The following is a 16,935-nucleotide window of genomic DNA, read 5'->3' as shown; positions in this document are numbered from 1 at the left end:
TCACACCTAGTTAGATAGGCTCTTATGGGATGTTCTGGGAAACCATCATTTGTTTCTTCAGGGTATGTTCCAACAATTGATTTATAGACTAACTTTTGGAACATATACTATTCCTACTATGGAGGAGCATTTTTTAAAGATCATAATATGTAGTTAAATATACTCAGCATATCAATTTTTATGACCTTGAGTGTGTTGGTTTTTGAGGAAAGGCAGCAATGCCCATACAAGAACAAAGAGGTAAAAAGTTTTCCATGTAGATTTTATGGAGATTTTTGAAGACTTTTAAATACTAGAAGTGATGACTCAGGCTGTTTATCATGTATATTTTTCCTCTAGAATATGTGGCTTTCTCCCATCATAACAGAGGCGTATCACTAGCACTAATTCTATACTCATTAGTCATGACTCATTTCTGGCTAACAGAATATAATGTTTACCTTGCTTTTTTCTTCCCTTTCATTTCTTAAAATATCTTCTGCTGCTCCATTTTTCTGAGTTTTATTATCTGTTTCTTTTAGCATCCTTCTTATTGGTCGAATACTTTCTGTTGACTATCAGTTAACAATTTTAGCTAAAAAGTCCTCTAGAATGTTATTCTTAAGAGTCTGGTTACAACCCCCCATTGAAGGTCTTGTTCAGGGGCTAGAAATAAATGCTTCAATAGCTTTTGTAAAGCCTTAGGTCTTTTTGAGACTGGCCTGTAGCCAAGCCCTCACCCAGTGGGTGGAACGGGGAATAGCACTTCCAAAGCTACTGCCTAAGACCACAGTCTTGCAGTGTACTGTAACTGAGGATGGGAATAGGAGATGCATTAGGCAAAAGATCAAAACCCTGATGCCAAGGTCAGCTGGGTAACTACTGCAATTTCAGTTTTGAGAGAGAACTGTGGTATTCTCTACAGATCCCTGAAAATTTGAGGCTATAGACCTCTAAAGAGGGATAGATTAGAATTTCACATGTTCAAAGTCTACCTCTAATGGTTAAATAGATTCTCTCTCAGGTAAAGCAACCAATGGAAGGGAAAGAAAAGGGGGAATATACCCATGTGAACATCACCTATAAAGGATAATCTACCAGTAGAGAAAAATTCTTAACTTCGCACCTTAATAAGAAAGTATATTTGTTTGTTTATTTGAGCCCTACTTATGTGAAGAGTATTTGTTTATTTGATTCACTCCCTGAACACATATTTATTAAGCACCTTCATATGTGCCAGGCACTATTCTAAGCACAAGGGTTTCAGCAGCCAGAAAAAACAGGTTTCTGCTCTTAGGAAGCTCCCATTTTAATGGGGCAGACAACAAACAATAATTTGATAATAAGAATATAAAGATAAAAAGACAGTGGACAGAGGACTGAGTAGGTGGTCCTATTATTTCTTGAGTGAGTGACTGAACATTTAACTGAATGAATTAATGAATTTGAGTACAGAGGAAGGAAGAATTCAACCTGCAGGGAGAGGGGAAAACAGGAGAATCAGGGAAGGCTTCAAGGGGAGAGGGATATGCAACCTGGGCCTGGAAGCGGGGAAGAGGAGTTTTCAGTGTGAGATGTGGGTGGTTAGAAGAACAGCTTCTCTGAGCAGGTAACAATTGACCTGAGAGCGAACGATAAGAAATGAGGGATTTCTAAGGGAAGGGTAGAGAGTCCTCTGATGATTTATCTTCCAGTTGCACTTCTAGAAGATTCATTAGCACCACCTTTATACATGTTAATTTTTTATAGAACTCCTTATATTTAACAACCAAGAACAGATTAAAACAATAATCCGTAGACTCATAATTTAAAAATCAGTATTTAGTAGGTCAGTTTTTGTGCAAGGCATTCTGCTAAGAACTAGAAGACATGGTTGCTGTTAGAGGAGAGCTAAATGAAAACTATTATCTAAACAATATAAACTTACAGGCCTATTTTCTTCAGTACATAAAATTATGTTAAACTTTATCTAACAGTGGCTGGGTGATGGACACTGGGGAGGGTATGTACTACGGTGAGCACTGTGAATTGGTATAAGACTGATGAATCACAGACCTGTACCCCTGAAACAAATAATACATTATATGTTAATAAAAAAATTAAAAAAAAAAAAACTTTAACAGATGTTTTAGAAACATTGGAATTAGAGGTACAGGCTAGAAATTACTTAAAAATGTCTATAAATAGCAATTTATAAACAGTAGTTTATCAGTAAGTTTATCTAACACAAGTTAGGTTTCAGGGCAAGTTTTCTCCCAATAATATTTTGGAAAGTTAACTAGAAAGTTAATTATTTGGAAAATAAAATATTTCAAACTTCAGGTCAGAAGGCCCATTTGCTTAATTATTTAATTACTTTCTCTATGACTCTCATTATACTACCTTATAGTATCTTTCATTAAATACTTTGCTTTTTAGTGAAAAGACAGAATGTATAACAGCGCCAAGCTCAGTATTTGCAACATGTCATTTTTTAGGAGTCTGAGCAAGAAATAAAATAAACTGACTTATAATGTAAGATCCCATAAACACTGTAAGGAGGTTTTTAGTATATTAGTTCAGAAGGGCAAAAAACAAAACCCAAAAATATAAAGAATGTTTAAAAATGAGTGAGATAAAGTCTGATTATAGAAAACCAGTTTAGAAAACAGCAGTTCTGTAGGAAAGCCCACGTGAGCAGTGTATTAAGTACCAGTAATAAAGTCTGATATTTACTTGCATTTTCTGAGAGTAAAAACAGTTGCTATTCTTTTACTCTACCTAATTCTGTGCTTTGAATTCCAGTATGTTATATATGGTCTTGTTTTATCTTTTGTTTTTAACGTTTTCTTTTCTCAGTAAGATGATTTATAAGAACTTTTTTTTAAACTTCTGTATTTTTAACAGTGTCAGGGCGTAGTATAAATTAGAAAATGCCATATACTAAGCTGTGCATTTTATATCAAACACTCCAAAAAACCCCCTTTATAATATGTAGGTAAGAATCAAAACTTTATTGATGAACATTTTGCTTAATGTGTCAGTGTCGTGTTTCAATTTCACATGTTTATTAAAATCATAGTCTCATTCCACTATAAGACTTCCAGTACATACTTGCTGATTTCAAGAAATTAATATTTTCTATTACCATTATACAAATATATTTCAGTTCTTCCTTGCCCCTGTGTCTTTGTTCACAGCACTCTGGTCAGATGGATCTTATAGCCCACCTCAGCTTCCTACATGTATTCAGTAATTATCAAATTAAGGATAACTTTAATCGTATCTGGAATGAACAAAAAAGGTGGGGGTACAAAAAAACATTGCTAACGTTATCATATATTTAAGTTGAAATTATACATTTAAATTTTATTAAATACATAACTGTAAAAGACATAGTATCTCCCATGATTTTATTGTGGGGGTTTAAGGATTTTTTTCCATCATTAATCAGAAGGTATGACATATTAAGTTAACAATACAGTATCATTTAATACATACATTTTTCTCTAATACATTTTAATAAAGCATCTACTATAGAATATGATGAGTTATATCAACTAGATTTAGGTTTAAATTGTTAATCAAAATACTTATGGGGTATATATTTTCTTCTATTATATGTGAGATGTAGAAGCAGCACATGACATGGTTCTTGCCATCAAGGATTTTATGGTCTTAAGAAACATAAAATGATGATAATGGTATGCTTCTGAGAAAGACAAAAGATCTTTTCTTTCTTTAAAAAATTAAAAATCCTGGGGCGCCTGGGTGGCTCAGTTGGTTAAGCGACTGCCTTCGGCTCAGGTCATGATCCTGGAGTCCCGGGATCGAGTCCCGCATTGGGCTCCCTGCTCGGCGGGGAGTCTGCTTCTCCCTCTGACTCTCCTCCCTCTCATGTTCTCTGTCTCTCATTCTCTCTCAAATAAATAAATAAAATCTTTAAAAAAAAAAAAATAAAATTACTTTAAAAAAAAAAATTAAAAATCCTTCTCTTAAATACCAAAAATTTAAAATTTTACTCTTAAAACTTTTAGTTTTCAACATCTTTAAGTCCAAAATCATTAGTTTGTAGTCTCCTTTTTTTTTTTTTTAAAAGGAGAGAGAGCACAAGCAGAGGGAGAAGCAGACTCCCCGCTGAGCAAGGAGCCCAATGTGGGACTCAATCCCAGGACCCTGAGATCATGACCTGAGCCCAAGGCAGACGCTTAACCGACTGAGCCACCCAGGAGTCGCTAGTTTGTAGTCTCCTAACAGCTGTTAAAAACTATAGTTGATTTTAAGCATTTTAATGAATGTTTAGTAGTTTTAATAAAAATCTTTGTGAAAACAACCTATAATGAAAGTCAGAATGTCACAGAAATCAAAATCCAATGTTCTCCACGACATAATTTGATGTACAGTTCTTTCATAATTATTTCCTTAGTAATACAGTAAAATGACAAGAGAACAGAAAGCTTAATCCCCTCTCTTTATATATTTTCTCTAAACACTGCTTTAAGGAAAGGACTGTCTTTGAGTCAGCCACATTACGCCAGGCACTGTGATCTTTTATTACAGGATAGGCATATAGCCTACAGTATAAAACATGGAGCCTGGATTCTATACCATGCTTTACCACAAAGAGAAAAGGACAACAAGTAAAAAGGCTTTGTGATGAAAGACATCTATTTAGTATGACCTCTCATCATCAATTCTTTGGGTGAAGTAATATTTTAAAAGTCATCTAAACTTCTTGGGGGAAAAAATGTATAACACAAATTCTGATTATAATAGTAAACTGTAAAGTAGATACTTCTCAACTTATTCTCAATTTTGGCTGCTCTTTGGAATTACCTGGGGAGTTTTCAAAAACAATGATGCCAAATCCAACCCCAAAGATTCCACTTTAACCAGACTGGGGTGTAGCCTGTAAAGATTCCTCAGGTAATTTTAAGTGCAGCTAAGACTGAGAACTACTGTTCTAAGCTCGTAGATGATTATTTTAACATCAGGTTAATAAACCATCTTCTATTTAGTAGTTTACTAAATTAACATCAATAACACCAAAGGATATGAAGTTTTGGGTAACAGTAAATATGCAAAGTTTTTACGTAATGAGAAAATGTATGGACTTTGAATGTGACATGTTTTGTTTATAGAATTTGAGAGACATGGTGAAGTTGTTACAGTTTAAATTCCATAAAGGAAACAGGATTTCAAAAGGGCTTGGACCAATGTTTGGACAAGTTGGAATTCCATCCAGATAGGATCTAACAGGAGTTAGTTGAGGGCAGCAGCATATTCATCTTTACCTCTCCAGGTTAGACACACCATCGTTTGCTAAATTAAATCAGAGATGAAAGCCAAGCTTGCAACTAAATATTAAAGACTTTTTCCCCCCTCAGAAAACAGCTGGCATTCATGAAGTTCATAGTATAACTTCAGTAGGTTCAAAGGAAATGTTAGAAAATTAAAACGAAACTCCTAAGTAATTAAAGTTGAAATTTTTTTTTGGAAAGCATATGGTCTTATTTTAAAGATGGTGAGCAAACTTTTGCTTCAGTATCAATTCTGAAGTAAAAATGTGTCCACTTGAAACATTTATCAAATGAAGTAACAGAAGAGTACTTCAAAAAATGGATATTTACTACAAAGAAAAAATAATTATGACAAAATGGGGCTAGACTATGAAGTCTTTGAGGGCAGCAACTAGGTCTCATTCATCTTTGTACTTCAGTGCCAAGCACCTAGGAGGTACTCAATAAATACAGATTGAATTAAACAGTTTAATATTTTAGACTGGCATTAGTCAACTTCAAGTTCAGCAGATATAATGTTAGAAAAATACTAATAAAAAGAACAAAATTATTTAACATGCTAAATGATTCAAAGAGTAAACTTTGCATATGGATACCCTGCCTGGTTGAAATGATAGAAAAAATTTAAAAGAACAATGTTGGATACTGTGAGAGGGGAATAAGAAACAGAGTTGATACAAACTTTATATTAAAGATGGGAAAGCCATAGAGAAACAGAATTTTATAGCTCCGAGGGACCTTACATAACAGTTCATTAGAAGAAAAATGCCACATGATCGTACAGAATTGAAAAATGCCACAGGAGTTCACTTCAAGCTCTTGTGGTCTGAGATGGACTTTAAGTTTTATCTTGAGGGAAGGAAAGACTACACAAAGAGAGAGGGGGTAGAGGACATTCATGATGAGTTTAACTGTATGAACAAAAAGTCTACAGTTAGAAAAGTACAAGGTATTTTGGAAATTAAAAAATAATTTGATAGCAATACAGTGAGTGAGAGAAAAGACAAGGCTGGAAAGGGGTATGTAATGCTCAACTAAGGAGTCTAGACCAAAAAGACAGATACTATAATGTCTTTTTTTTTTTTTTAAAGATTTTATTTATTTATTTGACAGAGACACAGCGAGAGAGGGAACACAAGCAGGGGGAGTGGGAGAGGGAGAAGCAGGCTTCCTGCTGAGCAGGGAGCCCGATGTGGGGCTCAAACCCAGGACCCTGGGATCATGACCTGAGCCGAAGGCAGACGCTTAACGACTGAGCCACCCAGGCGCCCCAAGAATAAATGTCTTTTAAGACAGTATTAAAGTAACAATTTATGGAGGGCAAATTACCTGATGCTTTTGTATTCTATTATTTTGAGGGAGTTAAGAATAATAAAAGCACCCAAACAGACTGTTAAGGAATGAATATATCTATTCATCATATATTTTTACCTCAACATTCTTTCAAAGTTGTAGGGCATATAAACAGATTTTATGAGTGAGAATAGAGTGATGAAACCCATTTGTATGTTTAATAGTTTTTCTTTTTTAAAACAGGGAGTGTTTACTTGTTAACATAATAACATAAAAATTTTTAAGTAAAATGAAAAAAGATATGGCAGTTGGCCACCCAAAGAATGGTCTATTCCTTAAGGTATAATTTGATTTGAATAGAAATTATTATTTAGAAATGTGAAAGCTAAATTCCATTCCTACTGTTCTTATTGCTTATAATGAGTAACTGGCATAGTTCTTACCCTATTCTCAGCATGAAACTTGGCACTTGACACTATACTGATGTCAACGCAATTTAGCCTGGGAATTCAGTTATTGACTAAATACTAAAATGACAAAGCAATGTTTTTGTTGAAAATTACCAAACAACATTCCAAATTTCACGTGTTACATTTTGGAATTATTTTTTTTCCTTACATAATGAAAAAAAAAAAAAACAGTACTGTGCAAAATGTCAAAACATTCAAAAGTATGATAGTATAATGAAACTCAGCTTCGTAACTGTCAACATTCCGTCAATGTTTCAACTACTCCCCTTTTCTCTCTTCTGGAATATTTTAAAGCAATCCTCAGACATGATATAGTTTATACATAAATATTTCGGAATCTATTTCTAACAGATACAGACTTAATATAAAAAGACATACTGAAGTCTGTTCCTCCTGAAATTTTTCCCTTCTTCAGTAAATGGCTCAAGCCAAAACCTTATAGCCATCCGTAACTCATCTTTCCTCCTTCCTACCCTAGAGCCAATCTGGGAAGCAATACTGAATAGATTCTGAACCTTCCCTGCTATCACTTTCACCTAAGTTATATCACTTTTTGCCTATCCTATGGCTACAGCTCCCTAACTGATGTCCTTAGTACCCCAGAACCTCAGTCTTTGCACTTGTTCCTTCTGCCTAAATTGCTTTTCCTCCAAAAAACTGGAACTATCACTTCCTTGAGGTCTTTTGGAATTTGATCCTATTGGAAAGGCTTGCCATGATCATTATGTCTATACAACATGGCAAAAACTGCCACCCCCGCCATTTACTTATTACCTCCGGCCTTTTTCTCCATCACCTGATATATTTACTGTTAGATTATAAGCTCCAGGAGGGCAGATGTTTTGTTAATTTATTCACTGCTGTATCACCAGTGTCCAAAACAGTGTAAGGCAGACACGGAGTAGGCATGAAAGTATTTAATACTGAAAATTATTTGATAGCTCAAGAGATTAGGACAGACTTTAAAAACTAAAGAATCTGAAACAATGAGTAATTAAAATTCATCTAGGGTACTCTTTTGAGAACTTTGCTAGATTTTTTATATCAAGTCTATTGACAATTTAAATCAAATTCTAGTACATGTGTCTGTCCTATTTAAGCACCGTGGATTATGTACCTGAAAACATACCTGTCTTTAAAAGTGTCATTATAATGTCAAATCTCCACTCAGCAAACAAAATCATTGGGAATCAGCAATAAAACACCAAAGGCCTCTTTTCAGTTAACTTTAAGTCTCACAAATCAAATTCATTTCAGACCTTCAAGCACTCATTCTTCTTGCTCCCCATCTTTGAGCTATTAAAAGTAGGTTAATTTAAATCAAGAAATTATTTTAACCATACAGCTCAATGTCTTTACAATATAGCTTATATTTTCATGGAGAATAGGGAGATGAGGGTTAAGGCAGCTAGCTTATTACTCACTATGCAGATTATGGAACTGAGAATCAAGACCTAGAAGGAATTTCCCATGCCATAAGTGCTATCTGCTTAAGTATTATTGAAATGCTCAGACTGTAGTACTAGATGATCTTTAAGGTCTCTCTAGCCTGTAACATTCTTTTATTTTATATCTACAATGCCTACCCTGGAAGAGAGAAGCAGCTTGCAATGAGTAGTAGATCAGACAGCACTTGGCTATTTACTAGCCATGCAAGTTAATCAAGTTTCTTAACCTCTCTAAGGCTACTTCCTTATATATAAAAGGAGTTAATAATATCTATCTGGCAGAATTACAGAAAGGATAGTAGGTAATCTGTCAAATGCCTTGCAAACGTTTGACGGTTTTTTCACAATATAGGCAGCTATTACCTTGCTCTAGTTCTACCATTCTTTTGCCAAGAGCAGTGCAATGTAAGATCAACTATACCAATAAAATTGCGGTAAAGGAGACAAGTATAGTAGTAAAGGCAGGACAACTGATTTACATTTCAGTATCAGTTTGGTATGCATATTAGAAAACTATTTTTGTTTTCTCTTTACAAAAGAGAATGTTGTTGCTACTGTGACTATGCCATTAACACCAGATTGTTTATAACTCTTGTTGTGGTGAAATTTACATCTGCTCATAGCTTTAACTGAGTTGGCATAATGTGGGTGATGACTGTGGAAAACTGTCCAAGTTCCCTAGACTGATACTTCTTTGTGGAATGCCGCGAGAGAGCTACATTTCCCCCTTAAAGTGTATTTGAAACACAAAACTCTGACAACAGGCAAAACACGAGTCTCCCCCTCCCCCCTCTCCAAGCCCTACTGCCGGTGCTTCCCATTTTGAGCATGAGTGGGAACCCCCAAACTCCAGGCTTCCCAAGGCCTTGGCGGAGTAAGGACGCCAACTGGTGATCTCCATTTCACCGCGGACTGCCTAAGCCCAGCGACCGTCCTTTCAGGGAGAGAGAGAGAGAGAGAGAGAGGGCTGGAAGGAACTGTGTTGGCAGCTCTTTGGGTTCAGGGGCAGGAAAAAGAAACTTCCTTCTTGGACTCCGCGGGGAGAGTGAGGGAGACGAAAGGAAAGGGTGGGGGTGGTGCAAGAAAGGTCTGTGTCTCGGTTACCGCGCGGGACTCGCAGGGCCCTCGCCCGCCCCAGGAGGGCGGCCACACCAGCACCGTCGTCGTGGGGCCAGAAAGGCGGGCGGTGCTGTGTCTCGGCCCGCGGCCGAACTCGAAATGTCCTTCAGGGGCCAGGGAAGCTCCCGGCAGCGTCCCCACCCCGCCTCGCTTCCGGGGAAGCGGCGGTTGAACTGGAGGTGGGAAGAAAACGGCCGCCGGACCCGGAGGGGCACCAGGCCGCGCCCATCAGCCAGGCCTCCGGCCGCAGGCCTGCCAGCCAGTCGGTGAAGCCGGGTGCGGAGAGCACCGCCGCCTCGGGCGGCCCCTCCCTGGCCCTCTCGGGCGCCGCCGGCCCTCCCCCCCACGCCCTACCGCGGTACCTGCACTGCACGACTGAGGAAGGTTCCCGCGTCGGCCGCCAGCTTCTTCACATTGAAGTCCATGATGTTCATCCTGGGCGGCAGCCGGGCGGAGCTGCCCGCTGACCTAGCGGGGAGGCGCCGCGGCCGGGCTGGGGCGCCTGGCGAGAGTGGCGGGGGCAGACGTGGTAGGTGGAGGGAGGCGGCGCCAGCTCCGCCGCCGCAGCTGTCGTTTCCGTGAAGGGGAAGCGAGAGGGTGGGGCGAAGGGAGAGAACGAGCGCTTCGGGGCGGGCCGCGCGCCGCGGCGGCGGCGGCGGCGGCAGCGGCCGAGACGCAGGGCCTGCTCCGCCGGGAGTGGGGCGTTAGCGTCGGCACTAGCCGCGGTGGGCGTGTCGGACACTGACCGACTGGTAATCCGCCGTGTGGGGTGGGGTTTCGGACGGAGGAAGCCGGCGCGGGCCGCGGGGTGGAGCCTTTTCATAGGTTATCGCGGGAACAGCGACCCCTTCTGGATCGCCGCGGCGCAGTCGCTGGGCGCGCCGGAAGCTCGGCCAGCCGCCCAGTAGGGAGGGTCACGTTACCCCCGAGAAGGGAGTCTCGGGGTCGTAGAGCTGCTGTAGGTTTGCATTTAAGCCCCTGAAAACTAAAAGCAGAGACAACCCAAATTCCCCTTTTTGTTTTAAGAGAAAATTTGAAAATTGTAGTATAGAATTACACTATCTGTGAAATTAGAACCAACAGCTCCCTGTCATCTTGTAGCACAAGCGCCCCGCTTATCCCGGACGCCTGGTGGCACTCGGCGAACGTTTGCTATTAGAATAGGGTTGAACTTATAGTCCCACCGAGTCTGTTGTTCATTCAGCATTACTGAGAATCTTCTGTGTACCAGGACTGAATCAGGTGCTGAGATACCATGCTGAACAAGACTGTCCCTGGCCTCAAGGAGCTCTCAGTTCGGTTACTTGACAACTTTCGGGGACATCTCCACCCCCACCTCAAGCTCTGTTAACTATTTGCTGCTGAAGGGACTTTGTGACTGTTTTAAGGCAGCAGGCCCACGCTGGATTACAGGAGGAACATGAGATGCCTACTGTGTGCAAAGTGCGGTGACGGGGGACACAAAGTGCCAGGTGGAGGACGCAAAGAAGTATAAAATGGTGAGTGAGATAGAATAACTCTTAACCCTTAACATTCAGCCTGGGGAATTTTAATAAATGAGAATATGATGTGAAATCTGTTCAAGAGCCCATGATTCCAAGTAACTTCCTAAGCATCTTTCATGATGCCAACCTATGTTTGAATTACGTTAAAACAGGAGATAGCACAGAGGGAGAGACAGTATTTCAAGAATAAGAAAACATTCCATGTTATTTTTTGTCACTGTCCTTTCGTTACATTAGGGCTGGGAAAATGCAGGCCCAGCAGGCAATGAAATGAGCTCATGTTTGTGCTTTAATGTTTTACTGAAGCGGTCACAGAAGCAGTAGCTGTTGTTAAAGGCTGACAGATTCGTTCCTAAAGACAAAAAGAATAGCAGATATGTATAAATGTTTGTGTTCTTTTATTTTTTTGTGGTGGTGACAGAAACAACCACTTCTTTCTAAGGTAACTCCAAAAGAATGAGTCTCCAAGACCAAAACTACTCCGTGTATCTTTCATCTCAACCTGTTTTCCCAGAAATATGAAAAAAGGAAATATGTAATCAGGAATCTTGTTTTTCATTTATTGTCCATTTTATTTTTTATTTATTTTTTTTTTATTGTCCATTTTAGATTTTTATGTGGAAAAGCACTTTCTCTCTTTCTGGACATCTGTCTTCACAATAAGTATATTTGCTGTAATCTATGTTCATTCCATTTTAGGATCACAAAACTGTGCCCACCATTAATAGAAAAAACTCTGAATCCTCTTCCTCAAACATGTAGATCTTCCTAACTTGAAAAAAAAAAAAAAAACTTCTAACTTGTTGAGTCCTTTAGAGCTATAATACTGTTTCTCTTGTTTCACTGACAAAATCATAAGACTCGTGTATTGCCTCTATTCTCTTACTATCCATTTCCTGCCTGTTTCAATGCAGTTGACTTCCATTGCTATAACTACACCTAAATAGCATTCTTGAGGTTGCCAGTTATCTTCTTGATAAACTCATTGGCTTTTTCTCAGACTTCCACAGGACTCTATTCTCCACCTTCCCAATGATGCACACCTTTATAGGCCCTTATTATTTCCTGGTTTGCCCTCTACCTCCTGGACTTGTCCATTCTATTCTGCTGGCACTTCTGATGGTTTTACTGTAGGTATTCCTTAAGTTCAATGTTTAGCACTTTTTTTTAGTTCTCTTTTCTTTTTTTTTTTTAAAGATTTTATTTATTTATTTGACAGAGAGAGACACAGCGAGAGAGGGAACACAAGCAGGGGGAGTGGGAGAGGGAGAAGCAGGCTTCCCACCGAGCAGGGAGCCCGATGTGGGACTCGATCCCAGGACCCTGGGATCATGACCTGAGCTGAAGGCAGTCGCTTAACCAACTGAGCCACCCAGGCGCCCTTTTTAGTTCTCTTTTCTTTGATTAGTTTCTTAATCATGACTTCAGTTATACCACTTCATTCTTTCATGCATTCATTCAGTAAATATTTTTTGGACATCTACTGTGTGCCACATGGTAATATTCTTGTGGCTGGCAGGCAACAAGACAGAACAGCCCTTGCTCTCATGGGATTTTATAACTAATCTGGTAAGACAGAAGTTGAATAAGTAAAGTGTGATGAAATGCCAAGGAGGAATCCAGAGTGCTTTTAAATGTTCATTTCCAGCCTGTACCTAGTAACCTGAATTCTAATTTGGAGGTTTGGTCTTCCTGTAAGCGTTCTAGATCACCTTTTAATGCTTTCTTTTTCTGTCCCCTATACTAACTTCTTATTCCAATACAAAGTATTATGAAAGCAATATTTTTAAGATCATACAAAGTGCTGAATACCTGAAATCTTCCCCCAAATTTTTAGCTTAAAAAAAATAAAACCTTTATAAAAATGGTTTTGTAGGTAGTATGATATGCATTTTAATTTTTTTTTGTTTTTTTTGCTGATGGCTGACAAGGTGTTCATTACCTCATGTCTAGACCAATGACATCTAAAGTGGTGGAATATGTACTTCATTGGGGTATGCAATATGACCCACTGGAGTGCAGAAAAAATATTATAAGTTTGGCTTGTATTTTATCTAACAAATAGGAAAAATTTGTTTCATTAATTTTTTCAAAAGTATGGATTGACCCTGGTGTCCTTACTTTGCACTTTAACATTTAGACACATGTCACAGATAGTAAATGAGGTATCCTAAGGGAAGAATGGGAATTTCACAACTTCAAGAGTTGAAATTAGTAATTTCCTTTAATTATTTGCATCAGCATATGGTAACATAAAACAGTGTGGCTGGTTAAGTGTATTTATAGATGATATTATCAATCCAGTTTTAACTAAATAAACCTCCACAAAAATGGGCAAGTAGCCTAAAGAGTTTTCCCCACCCTCTTATACTGTTGGTGGGAATGCAAACTGGTGCAGCAAGTCTGGAAAATAGTATGGAGGTTCCTCAAAAAGTTAAAAATAAAACAACCCTATGACCCAGCAACTGCACTACTAGGTATTTATCCAAAGGATTCAAAACTACAGATTCAAAGGGGTACATGCACCCTGAATATTTGGGAAGATTTTATTTATTTGAGGGCGGGAGAGAGAGAGAGAGAGAGAGCGAGCATGGCGCACCAGTGCTAAGGGCAGAAGGGGAGGGAGAGGGACAAGCAGACTCCACACTGAGCCTGATGCAGGGCTCGGTCTCATAACCCTGAGATCATGACCTGAGCTGAAACCAAGAGCTGGTTGCCCAACCAGCTGAGCCACCGAGGTGCCCCCACCCTGATGTTTATAGCAGCATTATCAATAATAACTAAACTGTAGGAAGAGCCCAGATGTTCCACTGACTAATGAATGGATGAAGAAGATGTGAGATATATATATATATATATACACATATACAGACAGTGGAATATTAGGCAGCCTTCATAAAGAATGAAATCTTGGGACACCTGGGTGGCTCAGTCGTTAAGTGTCTGCCTTCGGCTCAGGTCATGATCCCAGGATCCTGGGATCGAGCCCCGCATCGGGCTCCCTGCTCCATGGGAAGCCTGCTTCTCCCTCTCCCATTCCCCCTGCTTGTGTTCCCTCTCTCACTGTCTCTCTGTGTCAAATAAATAAAATCTTAAAAAAAAAAAAGAATGAAATCTTGCCATTTGCAGTGATGTGGGTAGAGCTAGAGTGTATTAAGCTAAGCTAAGTAAGTCAGTCAGAGAAAGACAAATACCATATGTGGAATTTAAGAAACAAAACAGATGAACATATGGGAAGAAAAAAAAAGTGGGAAGCAAACCACAAGAGTCTCTTAATGATGGAGAACAAACTGAGGGTTGACGGAGGGAGGTGGGTGGAGGATGGGCTAAATGGGTAATGGGGATTAAGGAGGGCACTTGTTATGATGAACACTGGGTTTTATATGTAAGTGATGAATCACTAAATTCTATTCCTGAAACCAATATTACACTATATATTACCTAACTAGACTTTAAATAAAAATTTGAAAAGGGAAAGAAAGAATTTCCCCAAAGAAACCATCATTACAGGTAAGTAAACAAGAAATGCCAGAGTCGAATATATCAGGAAGGCTGTTGAAATATGGATTAAAAGATGATTAAAACTTGGTTCCAACTTTCAAGGAACTCATAATCTAGTGGGGGAAACAGATTTGTAAAGTAAAACACAATGTGAAAACGTTATACAAGTTTGTATGTAAGATTGGGCAAGAGGGGCACCTGGGTGGCTCAGTTGGTTGAGCATGAGATTCACGGTTCTGGCTCAGGTCATGATCTCAGGGTCGTGAGATCAAGCCCTGCCCTGTGTCAGGCTCCGCGCTCAGCGGGGAGTTTGCTTGGAATTCTCTCTCTCTCTGCCCCACCCCCTTCCACTTCCATGTGCGCTCTCTCTCTTAAATAAATAAATAAATCTTAAAAAAAATTAAGAAAAAGATGGGGGAGAGTGAGAGGAACCGGGTATTAGCTAACAGGATAATAGAGGTGATAATTAAGACTTGTGGCTGGCTTTTGATTGATTTCATCTGGAAGATTGAAGTTTGAGGGTGAGGAGAGATGATCAGACTTTTAATTTAGAACATTTTTGGGTAGTGTGGATAATGAACTGGGGAAGGGCAAAGACAGATAGGAAGACCAATTAAGATTCTGTTGCCATAACTCACCCTGTACTCTGCTGTCTTGATATTTTAAATTTAGAAATCTCATTTTGACCAAAATTCCCTCATTTGATCTCTCTCATTCCTTTGCTCATTTAGTGTGTTCTTACTATCATCAAAGCCTGCAGGCCCATGCCTCATTATTGTTCTTCCGATTTTTAACTCTCACCAGCACTCTCAGTTCCCTCTATCCTTCTGACCCATCAACCTACATTCCCAAATGAATGTTTTCTCTGTTCATGCTCTCAAACTGCCAAGCATTTTTAGGGAAAATGACACAACCTTGTAGATGGATGCTACTACCAATGCATGATTGCCCATTTCCATTGAACCTTTATAATTGCTTAGAAGTGCTTTTACTTCTTCCTAATGAACTCCTCCTCATACTTCTGCAGACCCTACTGTGTAACTTTGCCACTTCCTTTAAGATGCCTGCTTTATTCTCATATGTCCTTATTCTCAGCCTTTGATACTTTTTCTTAACAGAGAAACTATAAAAAAAACTCTCATCAAGCTATATGGCAGGAGTTCCTTCAATCAAATTCCCATATTTCCACCTTTTGTCCTTTCCACCCACCCTGCACACCCATCGTTATTGCCAAATGCTTCAAAGGAAGAGGTATCCCAGGTGTTCTCTTCTGAGTCAAGGAACTGCTCGCTTAATCTTGGCTGTGCATTGGCATCACCTGGAAAGTTTAAGCAACCACCGATGTCTCAGCCCCACCCCCAGAGTGTGGACCAGGCATTGGGATGTTTAGAAGCTCCTCCAGGTGATTCTAATGTGTGCCCTAGGTTGAGAATGAACCCATCATCCTCTGAAAACTTGCTCCCCAGTCTCTAGCCTATGCTTATAGGCAGATTCCCTTTCTCTCTTTTTTAAAAAAATATTTTATTTATTTATTTATTCATGAGAGACAGAGAGAGAGGGAGAGGGAGAAGCAGGTTTCCCGTGGAGCAGGGAGCCTGATGCGGGACTTGATCCCAGGACTCAGGACTCGTGACCTGAGCTAAAGGCAGACACTTAATGGCTGAACCACCCAGGTGCCCCAGATTCCCTTTCTCTTACTGGATTGGGTCCCTCAAGGGCAGCAGCCATTTCTTGTTCATTCTTATAGTTTTATGGTCTACATTCCTGGCAACATAGTGGATTCTCAATTTGTTAAATGAATGAAGTAATCAAATCAAGATGTATACAGTTCTTTTGTGGCCCCTCCTCTCCAATCTAAATGTCCAGCTACAGATTGAGTATTTCCAGTGCTGAGCCTGTTTAGTTTGCTTTTCTTTTGTTTCTTTTTTTAAAGATTTTATTTATTTATTTAAGAGACAGAGTGAGCGAGAGAGAGAGAGAAAGAGCACACGAGTAGGGGCAGAGGGAGAGGGAAAAGCAGGCTCCCCTGGTGAGCAGGGGGCCCACATGGGGCTCCATCCCAGGATCCCGGGATCATGACCTGAGCCGAAGGCAGTCTCTTAGCCGACTGAACCACCCAGGTGTCCCTAGTTTGCTTTTCTTAAAAGTTGGTTTTTTTCTTGGGTTTCCTGTAATGGTAAATTGAATTATATGCACCAAATCACCTAAGCTAAAAATCTGAGTCCCCTGTGATTATTTACTCTTATTTCTCACACGCAATTGATCAAGTCCTGACAATTTTTTCGCTGAACTATTTCTCATCTTCATCTTCCTTTTTTTTTAAATTGAGGTATAATTGACA

At 39.5% G+C, this 16,935-nt stretch overlaps 1 protein-coding gene across 6 annotated transcripts in view; it reads right to left on the bottom strand.

The window, feature by feature from the left end:
• SH3GLB1 (SH3 domain containing GRB2 like, endophilin B1) overlaps window positions 1-10,163 on the bottom strand; it is a 34,709-nt gene extending 24,546 nt beyond the window's left edge. For 4 of the 6 annotated variants that reach the window (XM_031034418.2, XM_006739216.3, XM_006739217.3 and 1 more), the window contains exon 1: window positions 9,951-10,163. In XM_031034418.2, the coding sequence (XP_030890278.1) occupies window positions 9,951-10,022 (72 nt within the window). In that variant the 5' untranslated portion in view covers window positions 10,023-10,163. Of the gene's footprint in view, window positions 1-3,106; window positions 3,245-4,794; window positions 4,816-9,950 lie in introns of those variants that run through there. The other 2 variants (XM_081818728.1, XM_031034419.2) reach the window with 2 other exon arrangements.
• Window positions 10,164-16,935: the final 6,772 nt, after the last annotated feature.

The sequence above is a fragment of the Leptonychotes weddellii genome, chromosome 4, assembly GCF_054177405.1.
Source record: "Leptonychotes weddellii isolate Sample4059 chromosome 4, ASM5417740v2, whole genome shotgun sequence".
Taxonomy (NCBI): Eukaryota; Metazoa; Chordata; class Mammalia; order Carnivora; family Phocidae; genus Leptonychotes; species Leptonychotes weddellii.
The sequence above is the reverse complement of the archived record's forward strand: the minus strand, read 5'-3'. Positions and strand labels throughout refer to the sequence as shown.